Genomic DNA, 20,121 nt, shown 5'->3' on the forward strand with positions numbered 1-20,121 from the left:
CCATCTGGCAAGCACTCCAGATGCATGCTGTCCCTAGCCTGAAGGACCCACAATGTGGCTGGCTACCACCAGAACAGCACCTAAGCCAGCCTCAGAGGCAGTAAGAAAGGCGTTCCCAGAGATAACAGGCAAGCTGAAGACATGGCCAGGTGAGGCAAAAGCAGTTCAGGTGGTGAAATGTACAGGGTATCTAGTATGTACAGAGTAACAGAGGAGTCTATGAAGAGAGTTAAGATCTGGGCTCCTCCCTCAAAGAATCTATAATACATTATATGACACTAGAGAGTGGGCACTGGCCATTTCCCTCAACCCCAGGATCATGAAGAGATTGTAGTTCAACACTAGTTTTCCCCATTGGAATATTTCTGGAGCTTTACTATTCCCCATGGATCTTCTATTTACGAAAGCTTCCACACTTTTAGATGATTTTCTTAAGGGTTCTGCATGTAAATATAAGTCTAAGTCTATTAAATAAATGCCCCTTTTGATCTAGCTGATAGAAGAGCTTTCTTTCTTTACTGCAAAAGAGTTCACTGTTGATGCCTAACTTAGAGTTAGCCAATTAACCCTTCTCATCTAATCAGTTACATAAAGGGCAGGGAGAGGTAACACCCGGGTTATATGTTTACAGATAAATTTTAATCTATTGCTGAAAAGAATAAAAGAAATCAAATCTAGATCTTCATAAACTATCTCTTAAAACTGAGAACCTGGATATAAAAATTGCTGTTTACAAGTAAATGCTAGGTATAATTAAGCATCTAACAGCCAACAAGTTTCAAAAGAGTGAATACCTGCTGATTCCACAGGTACCACATGGAGCTTAATCATGCTGCCAATGTAGGTTGGTAGTGTTTCCACAAAATTCAGCACCTGGAAGTTTTTGTCTTTAGCAAACTCCAGAAAGTCATCTTGTAGTGTTTTAAGTGCAGGAGAATCTGTAAAATTATACAGAACAAGACTGTGACAAGTTGTTTACCCAATTCATAATAAAATGCATTATCTTTCAAATTTAGAGAGGAAATTAGAATTCTGATTCAAGACGGTGGCTTGAGTACACATGTTTATTTTCTCCCCTGCCAAGAAGCCATTAAGATTCAAGGAAAAAGCTAAAACCAAGAATCGACAGGTCGGCAGCAGGAGAGGGTTTATCACATTACTGGGGGCAGGAAGCAGTTCCCAGGGCAGTCTGGTGTGTGGGACCACAGGGGTCCTCCAGTGTGATGATGACACCACTACACCCACCCCAAAGCCCAGCCTCCCACCAACAAAGCCTGTCTACAATCACAGAATGCCTGTCCCTTCCCATCCCTCACCCTCACATATGAAAGAGCAACCAAGAGGCACCAGATAGATAGGCCTATGACCTAAAAGAGATGGATCAGATAAGCAAACAGAAAAGCTGGCCACAGAAAAAAAACAGCTAGATGAGGAATAGAAGGGAACTCACAAACCTTCTACTTTTAGGATCTTTAAAATTATTTGAAAAGATAAAGGAGCCACAAAACAAGAAGAGGACATGAGTGCAGAACCACCAGGGCACAGGAAAGAAGGCATGTACGGAAAACACAATCTGACTCCACGAAAGGAAAGTCCAACAGAAGGTTTAGAAGAAATCAAGAGATTCTCCATAAAGTAGAACAAAGAGAAAATAGGAGCAAAAAGACACCTGGTATACTTAGGCTCGAGCCAGGGAATCCAAATTCTGATTAACAGGTGTTCCAGAGAGAAAACTGCTTATCAAACCAAATAGAGTACTTTAAAATTAATACTAACAATCTCAAAGTTTCATTTACATTTTAACAGTTGATGATTCTCCACTCATGGGGGAAAAAAGCCATTTATTGGTAATTTGGAATAATATTTAAAAGCAAAACATTATGTGATTTTTCTAATTTTAAGTATTTAAGATAATATTAAAATTATTGCAATGCTTGAGTAAATAATGGCTTAAGAACAAAATGAGAAGTTATCAAAGAAAAATCAAGCCCAACCCAAAATTTCCATGAATAATCTAAACACAATTATATACAAATTATAAAATGAGATAATATATTCAAGGAAGAAACTTTTTCTTCTTCTCTGTATAACTGATGTTAATATAACCCCAATTTCCTTTATGACAGAAAGTATTACCTTTGCTGAGTTCTTTGACTTCCAACGAGGGGAAGAGAAGATAGCGAATATTAACAGAGTATTCAGCCAAACGTGATCCATGATGAGGGACACTATAAAAAATTATTCCCCTGGTATTGTTGATAACAGTACTCATTTCTGGCTTCATAGAGGCTTCCAACAGCATCTTTTTGACAAGAAGACCTAGCCACAGACAAGGAAAAAAAACAATGCATAAGCTCTTTTCCTTCCCTTTATTACTGTAAAAAAAGAAAAGGCCAAACAAGAAATACATAAAAAGAGATGCTTTCTTTTAAAAAAAAAATAGTTTAAACAATTCTCTGTACAGTAGTATAAGAAATAAGGCCTTAAAACACTTAATAATACTCCTGATCCTTATAGTGCAAGCCTACAAACAGGTAAGATTCTAGAAACTCATTTGTAGGGCAGAGCCTCGTCTCACAGGATCTACTGTCCCACTGCAGGAACATGAGGTATGCCCAGCTGGGAGCTCCCTCAGGACATGAGCGTGGTGTGGCTGGTCTCTCAGCCTGCCATGGCAGCCCGCTGATGACCACACTGTCAGGACGGTGCTACGATTCCACAGCACACAGTCCCCCATGGAGAACACAGCTTTCATGGGAACTGTTCCTCTGGAGGCACCTTTTTTCTTCCATCCCCCTGCCCCGGCTTTGGAACCGATAATGAAACACAAAGATCTAAAAGATGATGACAGTAGGTCTTTGAGGACACGAAGGGCTACACCCACCTTTGTCTCAGAAAAAATCCCCACCTCAGAGGCAATCCTGAGTGCTTCATCAGATAAACTAGGCCACGGGCTACAGAAAGGCCTTCTGCAAGGTGGGTGGTGAAAATTTCAAAGTGGACTGGGGGAGTCGCACACAGGGGAGGCCATTCCATAAGCAACCACTAGGACCCCAAGAACAGACACTTGATCACACCTGCACCTCAGCAGCTCTGGGCCTGGTGTGAGCAGGCACCCAGAGTCTGGGACTGTGGGCACTAAAGCGACCATAGACTCTGCAATGGTGAGGGGGAGCAGGAAGAATAAAGGGGCACCCCTGGGGCCACCCAAGAATGCTGAGGCACGTTGACAAGGTGGGTGTATATGAAATGGGCTGCTTCTCATGTTTATTCATTACCGCTATGTGAAAGCACTACGCTGTCAAACCCATATCCCTCTTAGATGATTTGTAACAGGTTGCCCCTTTCTAGAGAAAGGAACAGCATGGAAGAAGAGTAGTAATTTTAAAAGTCCTAGCCATAGCTACACAGATTAATTTAGCGGGGGGGTAAGGGAGCCGCTATTAAGTAAAATGGAAAGATAAAATAACTTTAGGTTGGCCACAGTGGCTGAAAATAACATCACAATGGCCACTTCACAAAGTTGAAGCCACACTTACCTCCCATGCTATGTGATATCCAAACCACTGGCCTATCCCCAACACCAGCAGCTCTGAGCTTCCTAAGAAGTTCGTTGCTTCTGAATGCAATGGACTTTCTGAACAAAACAAAAACAGCAGGCTATGACACAAGGCTATCGATCCCCTCAATTTGCTGTCTAATTTTTAGAGTTAAGAACTTTAGTCTACAGGACCAATGCTACATACTACATTTAGAGTAAGAAATACCCCCATTCTCTCTGCTTAATATAAAATACCCCTATTCTCTCTTATTGAACTCCTGGCCTCAAGGAATCCTCCCACCTCAGCCTCCCAAAGCACTAGGATTATAGGCATGAGCCACCACGCCTGGGATCTCTCTGCTCAATTCCTGAAATTGTTAATTCTCTATTTGTAACTTATTAACATTGGCCTAATTAGGAATATCTAAGCCCAGAACAGGTCATTCGTTTACGGCATGAACATTGTTGGAGCACCTGTGTCAGGCAATTTTTTCAGGTCAAACTTGGGTCTCCCTGCAACTGCCCCCCAACACTTAGGATATGGATGTCCTTTTTCATCCAAGGCCTGACAATGAAAGTATCACCAAAGACTGTGGTCTCTCTACTGGTAGTTAGGCTGCAAAAATATTAAGCTTTCATAATTTTGGTTTATTCTTTAGAAATACTAGGATGCTATTTAGAAACACTAGAATGAGTCAAGTTTATTAGCACTTATTCCTTCCAATGCATGCTTTTGTAACTAGCATAAACAGGATGCTAATAGAATCAGAATTTGAAATAAGTAATTTTTAAAGAGGAACTTCAAAACTATCTAGTCTGGTAGTTTCAAACTGTTTATTTGTAGACACATTTCCTCAAAATAAAGGTTCTCCAGAGCTCCTCTGGGTGAAATGGGGAGGGAGACCTGGGGTCTTGCCTGCTCACCTTGACACCCTTCTTGGGCGCCTACGGGAGGTTCACTCAGAAAGCAGTTTGATAACACTGATTTAGACCAACGCTCTCAATCTGTAGACAAAGCTTCCCAGAAAAGTTAACTGACTGACTGGTCTAAGACTGCACAGCAAATCAAAGGTAGGATCTGGCTACTCTCAGTCCAGTAACTCTGAAATCCAGCACTCCTTCCCATGTATACAACTGGCACAGATGACATACAAGGGAAATAGCAGCTGATATTTCTCAGCATCTTTCTCTTTGCTTCCTTTAGCCAGTATGATTGTGGACACAAGAACAAAAAAACATCACTTTTACTTCTGATAGAAAAGGAGACTGCTAGAGAATCCACGATCCTTCACTATTAGAACAGTTGTAAATAAACCATGTTAGGAGCCCACCATTGGTGATATACCTAAGCCTTCTACTATTCCACTGCTTATTGACAGCAAACTGTTTCTAGAAGGAAGACAAAAAAGATTAGGTTTGTTCTTCATAAGAAAATCCTGTCTGTGGCATCAAAAAATTAAAATCACTTCCCATCCAAGAGGACCTAAACTTGCGGCCTGAATTCTTCCCTGTGCTCCTGGTCTAAAGTCGCCTCTGTTACCTTTCCATAGGGCACCTGGCTCTCCAGTCGCTGAGGCTGGTGTCATATTCCACAGATATAATTCGGAGAGCAGGACAGTCTTTTGCTAACCATGTCTAAGTAAAATAAAACATATGTGAGAACAAGTATGAATCTTCACCACTGCAATTACTGCCTAGTAAATCAAATTTATAACTAAAGGCCTCTTGCACTATAATTAAAGATAGCACTGGAATAAGGTTTGAAGGTACTGTAAAAACAATTCCAGCACTTTATCTTTTCAAGTCTCTGGTCTCGAAGTGGTACCAGTATTCATAGCATAAGGCCAATGAAGGTTTCAAGAGAATATTTTCCATTTTAAGCTGCTATAGCCAAAAGCAAGGCCTGTTTTAAAGTCTAGATCAAGTTGGCTTTTTGAAAGAATTTAGTGGAATGCTATAATCTCAGGACAGATGGCATAGTCTGACAGATTTTGGATCTGAGAATTCAGAGACACTAATAATAATCATCACAGTTCTATCTCTGTATACCCTAGGTCTATCATCATCTCTGTACTTCAGTGCCACCAGAAAGTACAAATCATTCTTCTACTTGATAAGCCTTTGTGAAGGAGAATAAGGAGTAATGGAACAATGCCCTAAAAACTATTCACACGTATATGCAGCATCACTTTTAAATGAGCTTTAGATAAATTCCATTCAATGAATTCATTCCAGAATTAAGGTTCTTTGGGAGAAATAGTATCAAAGAAATGTAAAGTATTAATTAGCCAGGCATGATGGCATGTGCCTGTGGTCCCAGCTACTCAGGAGGCTGAGGGGGAATGACTGTTTGAGCCTGGGAGGTTGAGACTGCGGTGCGCTAGGATCGCACCACTGCACTCCAGTCTGGGTGACAAAATGAGACCCTCATCTCAAAAAAAAACAAAAAAAAAAGAAGGAAAGAAATGCAAAGTATAATTACTTCTTCAAAGACTTTCTATTTTTGTAATTATTAAGGTCATAGAATTAGGTAACTATTATAAATGTAAGTATTGTTATGTTATTTTTGCATTATATTACAACAAAAGTGAACTATTACTGGCTCTTGCCCCTATTTTTTACTGAATAGAATATTTTTTGAGTCATACACTGCACCCCAAATGGAAATTATACAACATAGGGTGACAAGCCCAGTTGTTGTCATAACATACTACAAATCTCCCTAAGGGAAAGAAGAACTGCATGGAAAAAAAATCCCAGAACAAAGAGAAAAACAAGCAAGCCACAATCAGGGCCCCAGCAACCAGGGCCAGAGTCAGTGGCTCCCTTACCTTGGGCCAGCACGTCGTATATCTGTCTTCATCCTCCATAGGTTTTTCAATTACAGCCTGCTCACTGTCCTGCTGGCGCCATGTTTTGAATGCTGCTCCCATAAGGCCATGAATAAAAAGGACATCTGCTTTAATGGGCTGACTAATAGGGAAGAGAGTTTTAAAAAGAAGCAGAATAAATGCATTACTGCTTTGGTAAGAATCTACACAGCATTCTCTGTGGATGGTGCTTTAGCAGGCTTATGTGACATAAAACTGAATTAAAGCAAGCTCTATAAGCACAGGTTTGCTGGGAAAACCTAGAAGGAGCTTTGGCAAAGACATACATGAAGCATGTTCACTGTTCTCTAAAAATAGAGACTATTCTAGTCAGGCAGACCAACCACAATCAATTGTAATGAGCTTAGCAATCAATCAACTGACAGATGTCATAGATTACCCTCTAAAGACTTCCATTTGAGAATATTCTACAAATCAATAAAAGTATTTAAGAAATTAAAGAAGAACGTGCTAATAACAGTTTCAAAGTCAGTATATATAAAAGAGATTTTCAAAAATGTGTTAAGGAAACTAATACTTATAAAATGAGATTTCAAAGTAACATTCACTCATTGCATATGACACATTAAAAACTGTAGATAGTATGTTAGTTGCAAGCTATTTACAGTACACATACAATTATGCAATGCACATATATAACCATAATATTTTATTTACAAATTGTAATTAACCAGGTAATCCACTTTTTAATTTAAAAGTTTTTGCTATTTTCTGAGGTATTTTTTGTAAAGTGCCCTAAGAAAACCAAGAAATATGTTATTTTTTCAGTGTGGTCCCTTCTATATTTATTGTCTTAGCAATTATACAACTAGATATAATGACCACAAATAACCTTAAGAAGGGGCATGAGTCAAACTTATTACAACTTATTCCTTCTAATGCATCCTTTTATAACTAGCATAAACTTTCTCCAGTCCCTTGAGTTCTAGGCCCAGGCTAATTTGGTTGCCACATAAGACAATGTCTTATCTCCTTCCTATTCAGCTGACTTCTACAATCCAAATCAGTTATTAACTCAGATCTAAGTGAAAATGCCTTGAACCAAAGGAGATATGTATTACAAAGTTTAAGTGTGACGCATTATCAAATGTGAATGCCACCTAACTGAAGGGAAGCCCTTTGTAAAATAACCATGACAATTTAGCTAGTTCACATACTTTTCATGACAACCTCCAATTCTTTTGTGGTTACTATAGACAAATTATTTTAGTAAATAAGATATTTGACTTATAAGTTATTTAACTTATCTGAATTATGCAGAAATAAGTTAAAAATTTGAGGCCTCTAGGCTTCACATTTCCAAAGGGGACAAAGCAACTCTCTTCTGCTTCCTTACCTTGTTCGATACTGGGGATGCAGCACATACACGCCATCCTGGTATTTTTCTTGCACAGTTTCTCGGTCTAGATTTGCCAGGATTCTGGCAGCGTGTGAGGACTCCATAATGTGGGGAGATTTCATTGCTTCTGCCATGATGGAAACCCAGCCTGGTGAAAAGTACACATATCCTAAATACTGATGCAAATCCATCGCAGACCACAGAGAGAGCAAGGTTTCAAACTGAATATGATGGGAGAAAGGCAAACCTTGCGTGTCTGTCCTTGGCGGAGAAGTCCGACTATTCCAACCCCATTCTGCCCTACGATCCTCTGAGACCTGTGGCACAATACCATCCACATACCCCTTAAGGGACCTCAAAGAAGGAAAGAGGGGTTGAAGAGCCATTTTCTTTATTTAGAAAGCCTAACACTAATAGCAATTATAGAGGTGTTCACAAAAGTGAACAAAATACCATGATGTTTTGCTTTTAACAAGAATTATGAAACTCAGTGGGTTAATACTAGTTATTTCATCCTGACCAGCAATCAGTAATACCCTTTCATACAAATGAGGAAATTATTTCTTAACAATGAATTTGAGACACAAAACTCTTGTAGAATCTGGAGATCAGGAAGGAAAAAACATTTTTTAAAGGGAGGCAAACAGAAAATGCATGGATAATAGTATCTACGGTATGATTTCTTTTTTTTAATGTTTTTGTTTTTAAAACTTTATATACATAAATATAAAAGTACATGTGCACACACATACACAAACAAACACACAAAGATTTATACACTAAACTTATAAAGTCATTACCTTTTAGGAGAGAGAGAGGGTAGAAGAGGGCTCTGTAAAAAACGTATGTTTAGCTTTTTCGCTATATCTATTTTCTGAAGTACGGTGAAAATCTATGTATTTATTTATATAATTCATTTAATTTAAAATAAAGCAGAACATGGGCCTTGAAGTTAGACTTGGGCTCACATTTCTGCTCCTCCTTACTTGCTCTGGAACCTCAGTCAAGTTATTTAGCAACTGAACTAGAGGAAGGTTTTAATAAACTAATGTATGTGAAAACCGTGGGCCCAGGCCCAGCAGGCACTCAATACACGACAGCTGTCCCCATGCCCTTCTCCCACTCTTTACGACAAAAGTGTTGAGTCACTGTGATGATGGGAAGCTAGCATTTAATAACCTAGAAGAAGCTTCAGACTCAGTACTTAACAATATTCAAATTTATAACATCAGAAGATTCCTCTTCAAAATCTGTTAAAGATTTTAAAATAATAAAATAAGAATATTTAAAAATTATATCTGTAGAGATAGACAAGTATGTTATTGGTATATATGAAAATACGGCTTTATTTTTAATGAAGTCACAAGAAAAAGCATGGTACAAGCCATCTCTGGCTTTTTTCAGTTGACAAAATATGTTCACAATGTCCGAGATACTCCACCTTTGAAAAATATCAAATGCCCTTTGGAAAACTTACTTCTTTAACACTGAGCATTTTAAAATTATATAACATCTGAATGCACTCATGCAAAACACATAATAATGTTTCAGTCAACAACGAACCACAAATACTATGGTGATCCCGTAAGATTATAGTACAGTATTTTTGCTGTGCCTTTTCTATGTTTAGCTGTGTTTAGATACTCAAATATTTCCCATTGTGTTACAACTGTCTACAGTGTTCAGTACAGTAACCTGCTGTATAGGTTTGGAGCCTAGGAGCAATAGGCTGTCCCATACAGCCTAGGTGTGGAATAGGCGCTACCATCCAGGTTTGTGTAAGTACACTTTGTGATGTTTGCACAGTGACAAAACTGCCTAACGATACATTCCTCAGAATGTTTCTCCACTATTAAGCAATGCATGTCTGTACATGTTAACTGTAAAAAATAATGAAATAACTAAAAGTAGCATCTAATGATGAAAGTCTTGCTTTAGTACTCCCATAATTTCCCAACTCCATTTACATCCTCAGAGTAATGAAAGGTAGAAGTTTGGTGGACACCCTTTTGAAAAATATAGTCATATATCTATAATTTAAACACATACAATGGGCCAGGCGTGGTGTTTCACGCCTGTAATCCCAACACTTTGGGAGGCTAAGGCAGGCAGATCACTTGAGGTCTGGAGTTCAAGACCAGCCTGGCCAACATGTGAAACCCCATCTCTACTAAAATTACAAAATTAGCCGGGTGTGGTGGTGGGCGCCTGTAATCCCAGCGACTCAGAAGGCTGAGGCATGAGAATCACTTGAACCCGGGAGGTGGAGGTTGCAGGGAGCCAAGATAGCGCCACTGCACTCCAGCCTGGGCAACAGAGTGAGACGCTGTCTCAAAGAAAAAGAAAAATGTAGCTCTATGTGCACTTTTTGAAACCTAAATGGAATCATACTACTGTTCTGTGTCTGTACTTCAGCAATATGTCTTGGAGAGCTCTCTATATATATCAACTTCATTCCTTTGAACTATAGTATTACATCACATGAGTACGCCATTGTTTAACCACTATTCATTCCTATTGGCAGACATTTAGGTTGCTCCAACTTTTGTAAATCTGAAGGCAAAAATCTGCAGATCTGATACTAAGATTGATACAAAATATATAAAAACAGAGAAAGACACAGGATGCCTAAAGAGAAAAAAACACAGGGCAAGGTAGCAGCATTCAAATTGGAGTACTGAGAAGTAATGAAGGCTGAGCAAAAAGAAGGTATATGCAGGTAACTCTTTCAGAAGTTTAGCTATAACAGGGAGGACAGGATGTTATAGGGGATGCAGATTATGTTTTTCACATCTTCCTCCAATGTATGTGATCAGAGGATCCAGCTATGAGGCAGCAGCTGACCATGAGACCAGAAAAAAGTATACATTCCTGAGACTGTGAAAGGAGATAGGCCCAAACATGGCTAGAGGGCTTACAAAAGAGGTGTCTCTTTTCCTATTACCAAGAAAAGGAAAGAACAGGGTTTGGTTTTTGTTAGTGAGAAAATTCCTTTTAGGGCTTCAATTGTCTCAGTAAAGTAGGAGGAGAAGTCATCCTCTGAGAGGAAGGAATATGTGGAAGGTTTAAGGAACACGTAGAAGGTTTACAATAGTCATTGCTAAGAATGTTAAGGTAGTTGATTGGAGAAACATAATTACTGAGCAATATTGAAGGTTCTTTAATTTGTGATCTCATAAGCATGCTGACAACCAATCTGCAATGATTCCACGTTCAGCCACAGAGTAGTAAGCAGGCAGTAGGTTTCATCAAGGTCTTGACCAAGAGACTGCTAACAGGATCAAAGGGAAAGGGAGTTGTAGGTACTGGCAAAAATATTACTGAAATAACAGACCATGGAATATAAGCTGGGTTTAGGGAGGAAGTAAAGAATAAAAAGAGTGATGGATTGGGAGAGGATAAAGGGGTCTGTGGATAGAAGATTTCAATAGAGAAGAAAACCAGTCCTTATGGGGTAGATGCAAAAACAAGCTTGAATGAAAGAAGGACGTGCTCAGGGCTGATTTTTAGGTGAAGTGGTTTCAGGCAGTGATTAGGTTCAATGTATGACTTAGGAGTAGAGTACTAGACAACTCAGGAGCAGAGCAGGAAATCAATGAAGATGAGGTCATGGAATTGAGGCCAAGGTGGTGAGTGGGCTATCCAGGAGATAAGAGGACTGAAGACTTGGGGTAGACCCAGGTTTCAGAGAAGAGTCATTTTTTTTTCTATAATAAGATACTGATTTGATCAGGTCTTTGTCCTGCTTTGAATCCCTTAGTCTCCACCTCATCAATGAACCTGTAGATAGGTCAATAGAAACCATCCAAAGTAAAGCACAGAGGAAAAAATTTAAACATAATGAATAGAATCTCAATAACCTGCAGGACAGAAAAAAGAGATCTAATATACATAACAGAAGTTCCAGAAAAAGATAAGAATAAAAAAGGACAAAAGAATAAATATTGGATGATATACTGGCAGGAAAGTTTCTACATTTGATCAAAAACACCAACCCATCAATACAATGTATTGTATTCTTGAAAATTGCTGACAGAATAGATTTTAAATGTTCTCACCACAAAAAATGATATGTATCAGGTAATGCATATGTTAATTCTCTCAGTTCAGTGGAGCCCAAGCAGGATAAATATGACACCTAGGCATTTCAGAGTCAAAAATCAAACAGAAAGATCTTAAAAGAAGCCAGAGGAAAAAAGATATTACATATAAGAGAACAAAAGTGGGAATTCAAAGAGACTTCTCATCAGACAATGGATTCCAGAAGAGAATGGAATGACATTTTAGAAATGCTGGAAAACACACACACACACACACACTCAACAAAGAATACTTTATCCAGGGAAGATACCTTTTCCTGGACATAAAATAAAGGCAAATTAAAGACATTTTCAAATAATGAGGTGAGAGAATTTGTTGCCAGTGGACCCAATACACAAGAAATACTAAAGGAAAGTCTTTAGGCTGAAGAGAAATATTATCAGATGTAAATCCATATATACAGAAAAAAGGGAGAGCACTGGAGATTATAAATATGCAAACAAAAAAGATTTTTGATTTCTTATATTCTTTAAATGTCACATGACTGTTCCTATGGTTTCAATGTGTCCCCTCCAAAATTCAAGTGTTGCCAATGTGACAGTATGAAGAGGTGAGCCTTTAAGAGGTGACTGGGCCATCAGTGTTCCTCCCACATTAATAGAATTAATTCATGTTTGAAGTGATTGCTATCCCAACTGCCCTGACTTGATCACTACACATTGTATGCTTGTATCAAAATATCACTACATATTTACATCCTCATAAATATGTACAACTATCATGTACATAAAATTTTAAATTCAAAAATTTTTTAATAAAAAAATAAAAGAGGCTTCATGCAACATGCAGGCTAGCTTGCCCTTCAGTCTTCTGCCATGTGATGATAAAACAATGAGGCCCTCACAAGACACCAATGGCCAGAACCTTGATCTTGAACTTCCCAGCCTCCAGAACTGAGAGACAATAAATCTGTTATTTATAAATTACCCAGCCTCCAACATACAGCCTCAGGTTACAGCAGCACAAAATGAACTAAAGCAACTATTATAAATAACAACAATGTAACCAGGCACAGTGGCCCAAACATATACTCCCAGCTACTCGTGAGGCTAAGGTAGGAAGATCGCTTGAGCCTAGGAGTTTGAGGACAGCCTGGGCAACACAGCAAGACCCTGTCTCAAAAATTAATAATAACAATGATAATGTATTGTGAAGTCTATAAATAAGAGTAAAACATATTACAACAATACCACAAAGAATGGCAGGGGATGTGAACTGAATTATGGGGTTGTAAGGATCTTACATCATATGAAATGGCATAATCTTAATTCAAAGTAGACTATAAGGATACAACCATTAAACACACAAACACAGTATAAAAAGCCAAAAGAGGAGAAACAACAGAATTTAAAAACAAACACTCAAGTAATACAAGAAGTCAGAAAAAAGAAGAAAAAGAGGGACAAATAGAAAGCAAAGAGCAAGATGACCAACATAACCAAACGATATCAATAATTACATTAGTAAGTGTTGAAAGTATATCTTCCATCCCACAGCACACATATATGTGTACATATACATTTACACATATTTGTCTATGTATGTATATCTATATATATGTGTGTGTATGTATTATCCAGCTCTTTCTAGTGAAAGAGGCAAGAAGCAAAGACACCCCAGGAGCAATATGCACTCCTATCATTTAGACCTTGGTCTCTAAGAATCATTCTCCACTAAAAGTATAGAGGTTTCTTCAGAGAAATGAACCTAAAATATCTTGTTATACCAGGAAATAAGAAATGCCTCCCCAAAATAATGTGGGCATATCATAAAGGACATGGGCCAGTTTGCTGGGGCTCCCATTAGTCAAAGCTGGAACAATTTGGCATCAAATTATTAAGTACAGCAATAAATTATAAACTTTTAAAAATAGGAATTCATGTACCTGTCCATAGAAGGGAGGGAGGAGATGGAGGGAGGGAGGAGGGAAAGAGAAGGACTCTTGCTTCCAGTAGAATGCCAAATGCTAACAAGTAACTGCAGAGGGTGTGCTGGAGCTAGAAAATCATTTTAAAACCATTAAGGTAAAGACTAGATCGGACAGGAACTGTCAGAGGACAGAAAGCAGGATATTTGCTTGGTCTTAAGGTATCTCCCCACAGCTGGTTTACTTGCAAGAGGGAAAATCATTAATCATAAAATGAATCTCTTTTTAGTCTGACTATGCCTCTTGGTTAACCAAATCACATCAAAAATTACAGGCCAGGCATGGTAATCTCAACACCATGGGAGGCCAAGGCAGGGGGATCACTTGTGTCCAGGAGTTCGAGACCAGCCTAGGCAACAAAGTGGGACCCCCGTCTCTATAAAAAGTTTTTCAAATTAGCCATGCACAGTGGCACGTGCCTGTAGTCCCAGCTACTCGGGAGGCTGAGGTGGGAGGATCCACTGAGCCTAGGAGTTTAAGGCTGTAGTGAGCTATGACCACACCACTGCACTCTAGCTTCGGCAACACAGTGAGATTCTCTCAAAAAAAAAAAAAAAAAATTACATAAATAATTAGATGATCATCATGGCAAACCTGCTCTCCTATGATCATCTACAATACTGATTATCTTAGGCGCAGATTATCTACAGTCTCAAGCAATTCCTTGCCTCTACCAAAATAACATGTTCTAAGGACCCATAACTAACCCTAAGTAGAGCCTTGTCTATTGAAAAATGAACATATCATGAGGGGTAGAGGTGGGAGAACAAAGTAAAAAATACTCAGTATATAAAGCTGTTACCTGAGCGAACTATAGAAGAATGAAGATGTTCATTCAAAGCCATATTTCCAATGACACGCATTATATTTCTCTGTACTTTAGGGCAGTCCTTGTGAAGTCGGTACAGCCTCTGAAGTAGCTGCAGGCCTCCATTTGCTTCGATTTTATCACAATGTGTGGATATCTGGCACAATAAATAAACAGAAGCTCCCTTGACATTGTACAAATTCATGACGTGAGATGACACAGCCTGGTCATGGGGACAGCTAGGTAGCTCCCACTCAAGGGCAGGGATGCAGGGAGACTCCTCAAAGCTCTCGTCTCAGCTTGCTTAAATAAGCAAATCCCTATTTAAGTGGGAAGTGCTTCAAAATCATAGAAAAAATCCCAAGAAGGCATCTCTCACCAGGACTACTAAAATCATTATTCTCATTCTGCTTAGCTCTTGGTTGGATGTAACCTGACAATGTCATTATTACAAAATTGTTTTAATTTATAGTGACACTTTGACTTGAAATTACCTTAAAACAGTTCTCACCTTGAGAAATCTGCCACCTATTCTCAGGAAATAGTCCCCTGTGCAAGCGAACAGATTTCGTTCAGCAAACAAGGACTCACACAGGGCGAGACCAGTGACCTCTGTGGCCCCACACCCTATCCCACACAATGCCCACAGCTATGGGGCTGGCCTCAAACTTAGAATTTGGAAGATTTTTTAAAAGAGAAAGATCAGGTAAAAATAAAAAGGGATTTGAAGTTTTAATGGAGAAAACAGATAAAAGAAAAAGAAAACATGCATATTAAGTTAAGGGAAGAGAACTGACCAACAAGTCAGTCTTTCTAATGTCACTGGGCACAGCTTTGCCTCTTCCCATCACCAGTTTTACTCAAGGACATGACACCAAATGTACATATAGCAATTTTCACTTTCTAGATTTTTGTTAAATTATATCACATTTTAAGTGCCTTAAAATGTATGCCTTTTAAATATACTGTATATCAAGTGAGATCTGCAATAATTTCAGAGATTTCTGGAAAGGTAACTATTATATTCCCTGCACTGCCCTTTCTACTGAAGATGCAGCTATTGCTTCAGAAAAACAACTCAGGAGACACCACACTCGAGCAAGTTTTCCCAGGTCCCTTCTGTACTACAACACCTTATTCCCTCTGCTTTGTGGTCAGTTCCTAATTTCATGGGCGAGAACTAAAGATGACTTTCTACACATGGCTTTTAAGCCATGTCCAATGTGTCCCAAAACTGAACTGGAGAGTTCCGAATCTCAAGGATGGTGTTTGTCTTGATGTGGGACAGATCACCTGCATTCACCTCACCAGGGTGCTGGCTACAAATGCAAATTCCTGGACTCCACACCAAATCTATGATGTTAAACTTGATACAAGTGAGTGGAAAAATGTGCATTTTAAAACACATTTCCTGGGTGATGTTTCTGCACTATGAGCACTACAAGGTTTCTTGCTTTTTTCTTTTTTAAACTGTCATCATGATAGAAAAGTTTCTATGGTACCAAAGAGTTTAACAATCATTGATATATGCTACAGTTACACTTCAAGAGTATAGTCATCTAATATTTCCTTGTGTTTTTTTTTGTTTTTGTTTTTGTTTTGAGATGGAGTCTTACTCTGTCGCCCAGGCTGCAGTGCAGTGGCACAATCTCAGTTCACTGCAACCTCTGCCACCAGGGTTCAAGCGATTCTCCTGCTTCAGCCTCCAAGTAGCTGGGATTACAGGTGCGCACCACCACACCTGGCTAATTTTTGTATTTTTAGTAGAGACGGAGTTTCACCATGTTGGCCAGGCTGGTCTTGAACTCCTGACCTCAGGTGACCCACCCGCCTCAGCCTCCCAAAGTGCTGGGATTACAGGTGTGAGCCACCGCGCCCGGCCTGTTTTTTCTTTTATCCTGTCACATCTTTGGCAGTTGTTTTAATGGAAATTATCTGAAAATAATATGTAAAAATATCTGAGAAAGGCAGTAGAAAACAACATAACTCAAAGGCAAATGCCACATTTAGATGATAGGCTGCTTTCTTTTAGGCAATTAAATAAATTTTTAGAAATACTTAGCAAAATAGAATCTCATTTATTGGTGCTAAATCATGATTATTCTAACAATTAAAATTGGAGGAAAGCAGAAATTTAAAAATAAGTGAAGGGCTTTTCTCCTTTTACAGTAAATGATTATTGCCCTTGCAAGAATCAACCTATATAATTATTTCAATAAAATCAGAAAAAGTAAACTACATTTTGAAAACGTAAATTACCTCAGAATGTTTTACTATAGCTTCTAAACAGAACATTTCCACTGTTGCTGAAGGAACTTCTCCAAAACTTTCAGCATAAGGAAGTCCATTTCCTCCAAAACACCATAAACCACCCTGAAATTAAAATAATTAAAATTTTTACTGAAAAAAAAGTGACTAATATTTTTGTTTGACCAAAAAAAAAGAAATCTCTGTACTAATAGATTGTATTAGAAAATACTAATGTGTAGGGTCTCAAAATATGTTGGAAATGTAAAAGGAACTTTATGCAAACTGTGGGTTATCAGAGTAGAAAACATACAAATTATTCCAAGAAGAGTGCAACCTGTGTCCTCCTCAAGTCTCTCCTCTGTGTCCTTTTGTATGAAAGTGTGAAGACTAACTCACAATTCTTTTAACAAGTAAGAAAAGCCCAGGATGTTCTAGTGTCATCTCTTTCAGCCCCCAGTAGTCAGTACAGTATATTATTTTCCAGATTCTGCTAACAGCCTACTTAAAGTCTAATAATCAATATAATTCGAAAGATATAAAGCATTATTGGACAAGTTAAAAAGAAAGAACACGATGACAATGATCACAGAGCTTTCAATTCTTCTTAAGTTGAAATTCAATTCAAGTTCTTATGGAAGGATAAACAAAAATCGTTACAAAAATTACAAAACAGAAGAGTAGTGGGGACTATTTCTAACATATTAAAACATAAATAAAAACATTTCAATTTTCTATTGAATGTTTTCGAAATTAAAGCATTTCAATTTCAACTCTTATCACAGATCAAGGGTTAATGTCACTAATATGCAATAATCTCCTACAAGTCAGTGACAAAAAATACCAACACTATTATAGAAATACAAGCACAGTCATAAACATAAAGTTGTTAGGAAAATAAATATAATGCCTCTAAAATATATAAGAATATATTATAAATTATAAATTATATATTTATATATGTATTTATATATTTATATATTGTATAGTATATATTTACATTTATTATATATTAATATACTATATATTTATATCTATATATTATATATGTAAATTATATATTTATATTTTTATTTTTATATTTTAGAGGCATATTTCTAAATATAATTCATTATATATAAAATACATAAATATAATATATATTTTTTGTATATTTATTTTATAAATATATATAAACAACGCTCAGCACTGTTCATAATGAGAGGCGTGCACACTGAAAGGACACTAAGAAGCTACATTTGTCATCCATCGAACAGATGAGGTTCTAGGGAAACAAGCACGCACAGCACCCTGCTGCAAGTGGTATCAATGGCACGACTTCTATGGAGGACAACCTGGCATCAGCGATCAAGATCACAAGTGCACATGCCCTTTAATAATTGATCCTACAGAGATGCTCACACACAGGGAAAGTGATAGATATGCAAGTTTGCTCACTGCTGCATTGTTTGTATAATAATAAAGACTGAAAACCAGCTAATATTTATCAATGGGGGTTAGTTAAATCAATTATGGTACAGTTGTACAATGGAATGCCATACCGGTCTGAAAATTTTGAGTCTCTTCTTACACTGATATATACCAATCTCCACAATAATCCTTAAGTGAGAAAAAGGTATAGAACAGTGTGTATGTATCCTGTGCTACTACTCGTGTAGAGTGAGAGAGTGTGTGCGTTGGGGTAGGAGAGATGGAAGGGATGGAGAGAAGATGTATTGCTGCATTGCTGTAGGTGCTTTGGAAGTGCTTCACTTTGGAGCTAGGGGTCATAATTGTGTGCATACAGCCCACCTGCTGGCAAAAGAGGACAACTACAAGGTAATGGCTAAAAAATGTATATATTAATATAAAGCCCAGTGTTTTCTATAGGAAATATAATCCATAAGATTCTGCATTTTTAGTTAATTTATAAGGTCCATGGTTCAGTAAACCAACTAAAAATAATTTTTGGCCACTCTATACTTTTTATTCATGTCTTCTTCTCGTATATAATATTCTTTTTTTCTAAATTTAAACATGCTTGGATCTCAGAGTCACATCATTTAAATTGAGGATTGAGATGGAGCTAAGTCATGAAAAGTCATCCTTCTCTGGCAGAGATAATGGTAAATTAGTGGATTGGTAAACTTTGTCAGGGGGTAGGAATTTTTAGTTGAAGATTTATCACCACATCCTGGCTCCCCCAAACCCCTCTTCCCACCTTGTACCCTTGAATTATCTATCTCATCTAGTTCTACTCTAAATTCCCCAAGGACAGAGAGGAGAGAAGGCAAAGAAAAATGATCCAGGACTTTCATTTGTCTTGGCCATTTCCGCAGTGTGATGTAGAGTGCAGTTCCCATTTTATTCTCATTTTTGGCGAAGGTTGTTACTTATGAATTGGCAGATTTTGTGGCAGTAAGAAGTACAAGCAAAAAGGAATGAATACAAAGGAACAAACTCACAGTATGGTTGTATGGATTATATTCTAAACCCTAATGTAAAAATAAATGTACATAGTTACTGCTGCTTTATACTGAACTAAGATATGACAAGACTAAATAAATTCATAAAGATTTAAGAAACACCAAACATCAAATTCTATGAGTGCAACAAAAAATAATTGTATAAGGATTAAGGAAGTGCATACGAAAAGCTAGAGAATGACAATATTAAAAACAATAATAAAGAGTAGGTACAGGCCGAGCGTGGTAGCTCACGCCTGTAATCCCAACACTTTGGGAGGCTCAGACAAGTGGATTGCTTGAGTCCAGGCGTTCAAGACCAGCCTGGTCAATACAGTGAAACCCCATCTCTACAAAAAATTAGCTGGGCAAGGTGGTGCACACCTGCTGTCCCAGCTACCCGGGAGGCTGAGGTGGGAGGATTGCCTAGCCCAGGGAGGTCAAGGCTGCAGTAAGCCATGATCATGCCACTGCACCCCAGCCTGGGCAACAGAGACCCTGTCTCAAACAGACAAAAAAAAAAAAGGAATAGGTAGAAAAATGTAAAGGCAACAGTAATATAAAAGAGCTCATCTCTGGTGTTAATCTTTTTTTTTTTTTTTTTTTGAGATGGAGTCTCTCTCTGTCGCCCAGGCTGGAGTGCAGTGGTGCAATCTCAGCTCTCTGCAAGCTCCGCCTCCCGGGTTCAAGTTATTCTCCTGCCTCAGCCTCCTGAGTAGCTGGGACTATAGGCATGTGCCACCACGTCCAGTTAATTTTTTGTATTTTCAGTAGAGATAGGGTTTCACCATGTTAGACAGGATGGTCTCGATCTCCTGACCTC

At 38.2% G+C, this 20,121-nt stretch overlaps 1 protein-coding gene across 5 annotated transcripts in view; it reads right to left on the bottom strand.

Moving 5' to 3' along the window:
- Nucleotides 1-20,121, bottom strand: part of SERAC1 (serine active site containing 1) — a 57,916-nt gene that overhangs the window by 3,159 nt on the left and 34,636 nt on the right. For all 5 annotated transcript variants that reach the window (XM_016956539.4, XM_016956536.3, XM_016956537.4 and 2 more), the window contains 8 exons: nucleotides 16,867-16,980; nucleotides 14,602-14,764; nucleotides 7,769-7,919; nucleotides 6,373-6,514; nucleotides 5,082-5,176; nucleotides 3,540-3,637; nucleotides 2,137-2,319; nucleotides 795-938 (listed from right to left, as the gene is read on the bottom strand). In XM_016956539.4, the coding sequence (XP_016812028.1) occupies nucleotides 795-938; nucleotides 2,137-2,319; nucleotides 3,540-3,637; nucleotides 5,082-5,176; nucleotides 6,373-6,514; nucleotides 7,769-7,919; nucleotides 14,602-14,764; nucleotides 16,867-16,980 (1,090 nt within the window). The remainder of the gene's footprint in view (nucleotides 1-794; nucleotides 939-2,136; nucleotides 2,320-3,539; nucleotides 3,638-5,081; nucleotides 5,177-6,372; nucleotides 6,515-7,768; nucleotides 7,920-14,601; nucleotides 14,765-16,866; nucleotides 16,981-20,121) is intronic.

Source organism: Pan troglodytes, chromosome 5, assembly GCF_028858775.2.
Source record: "Pan troglodytes isolate AG18354 chromosome 5, NHGRI_mPanTro3-v2.0_pri, whole genome shotgun sequence".
Classification (NCBI taxonomy): domain Eukaryota; kingdom Metazoa; phylum Chordata; class Mammalia; order Primates; family Hominidae; genus Pan; species Pan troglodytes.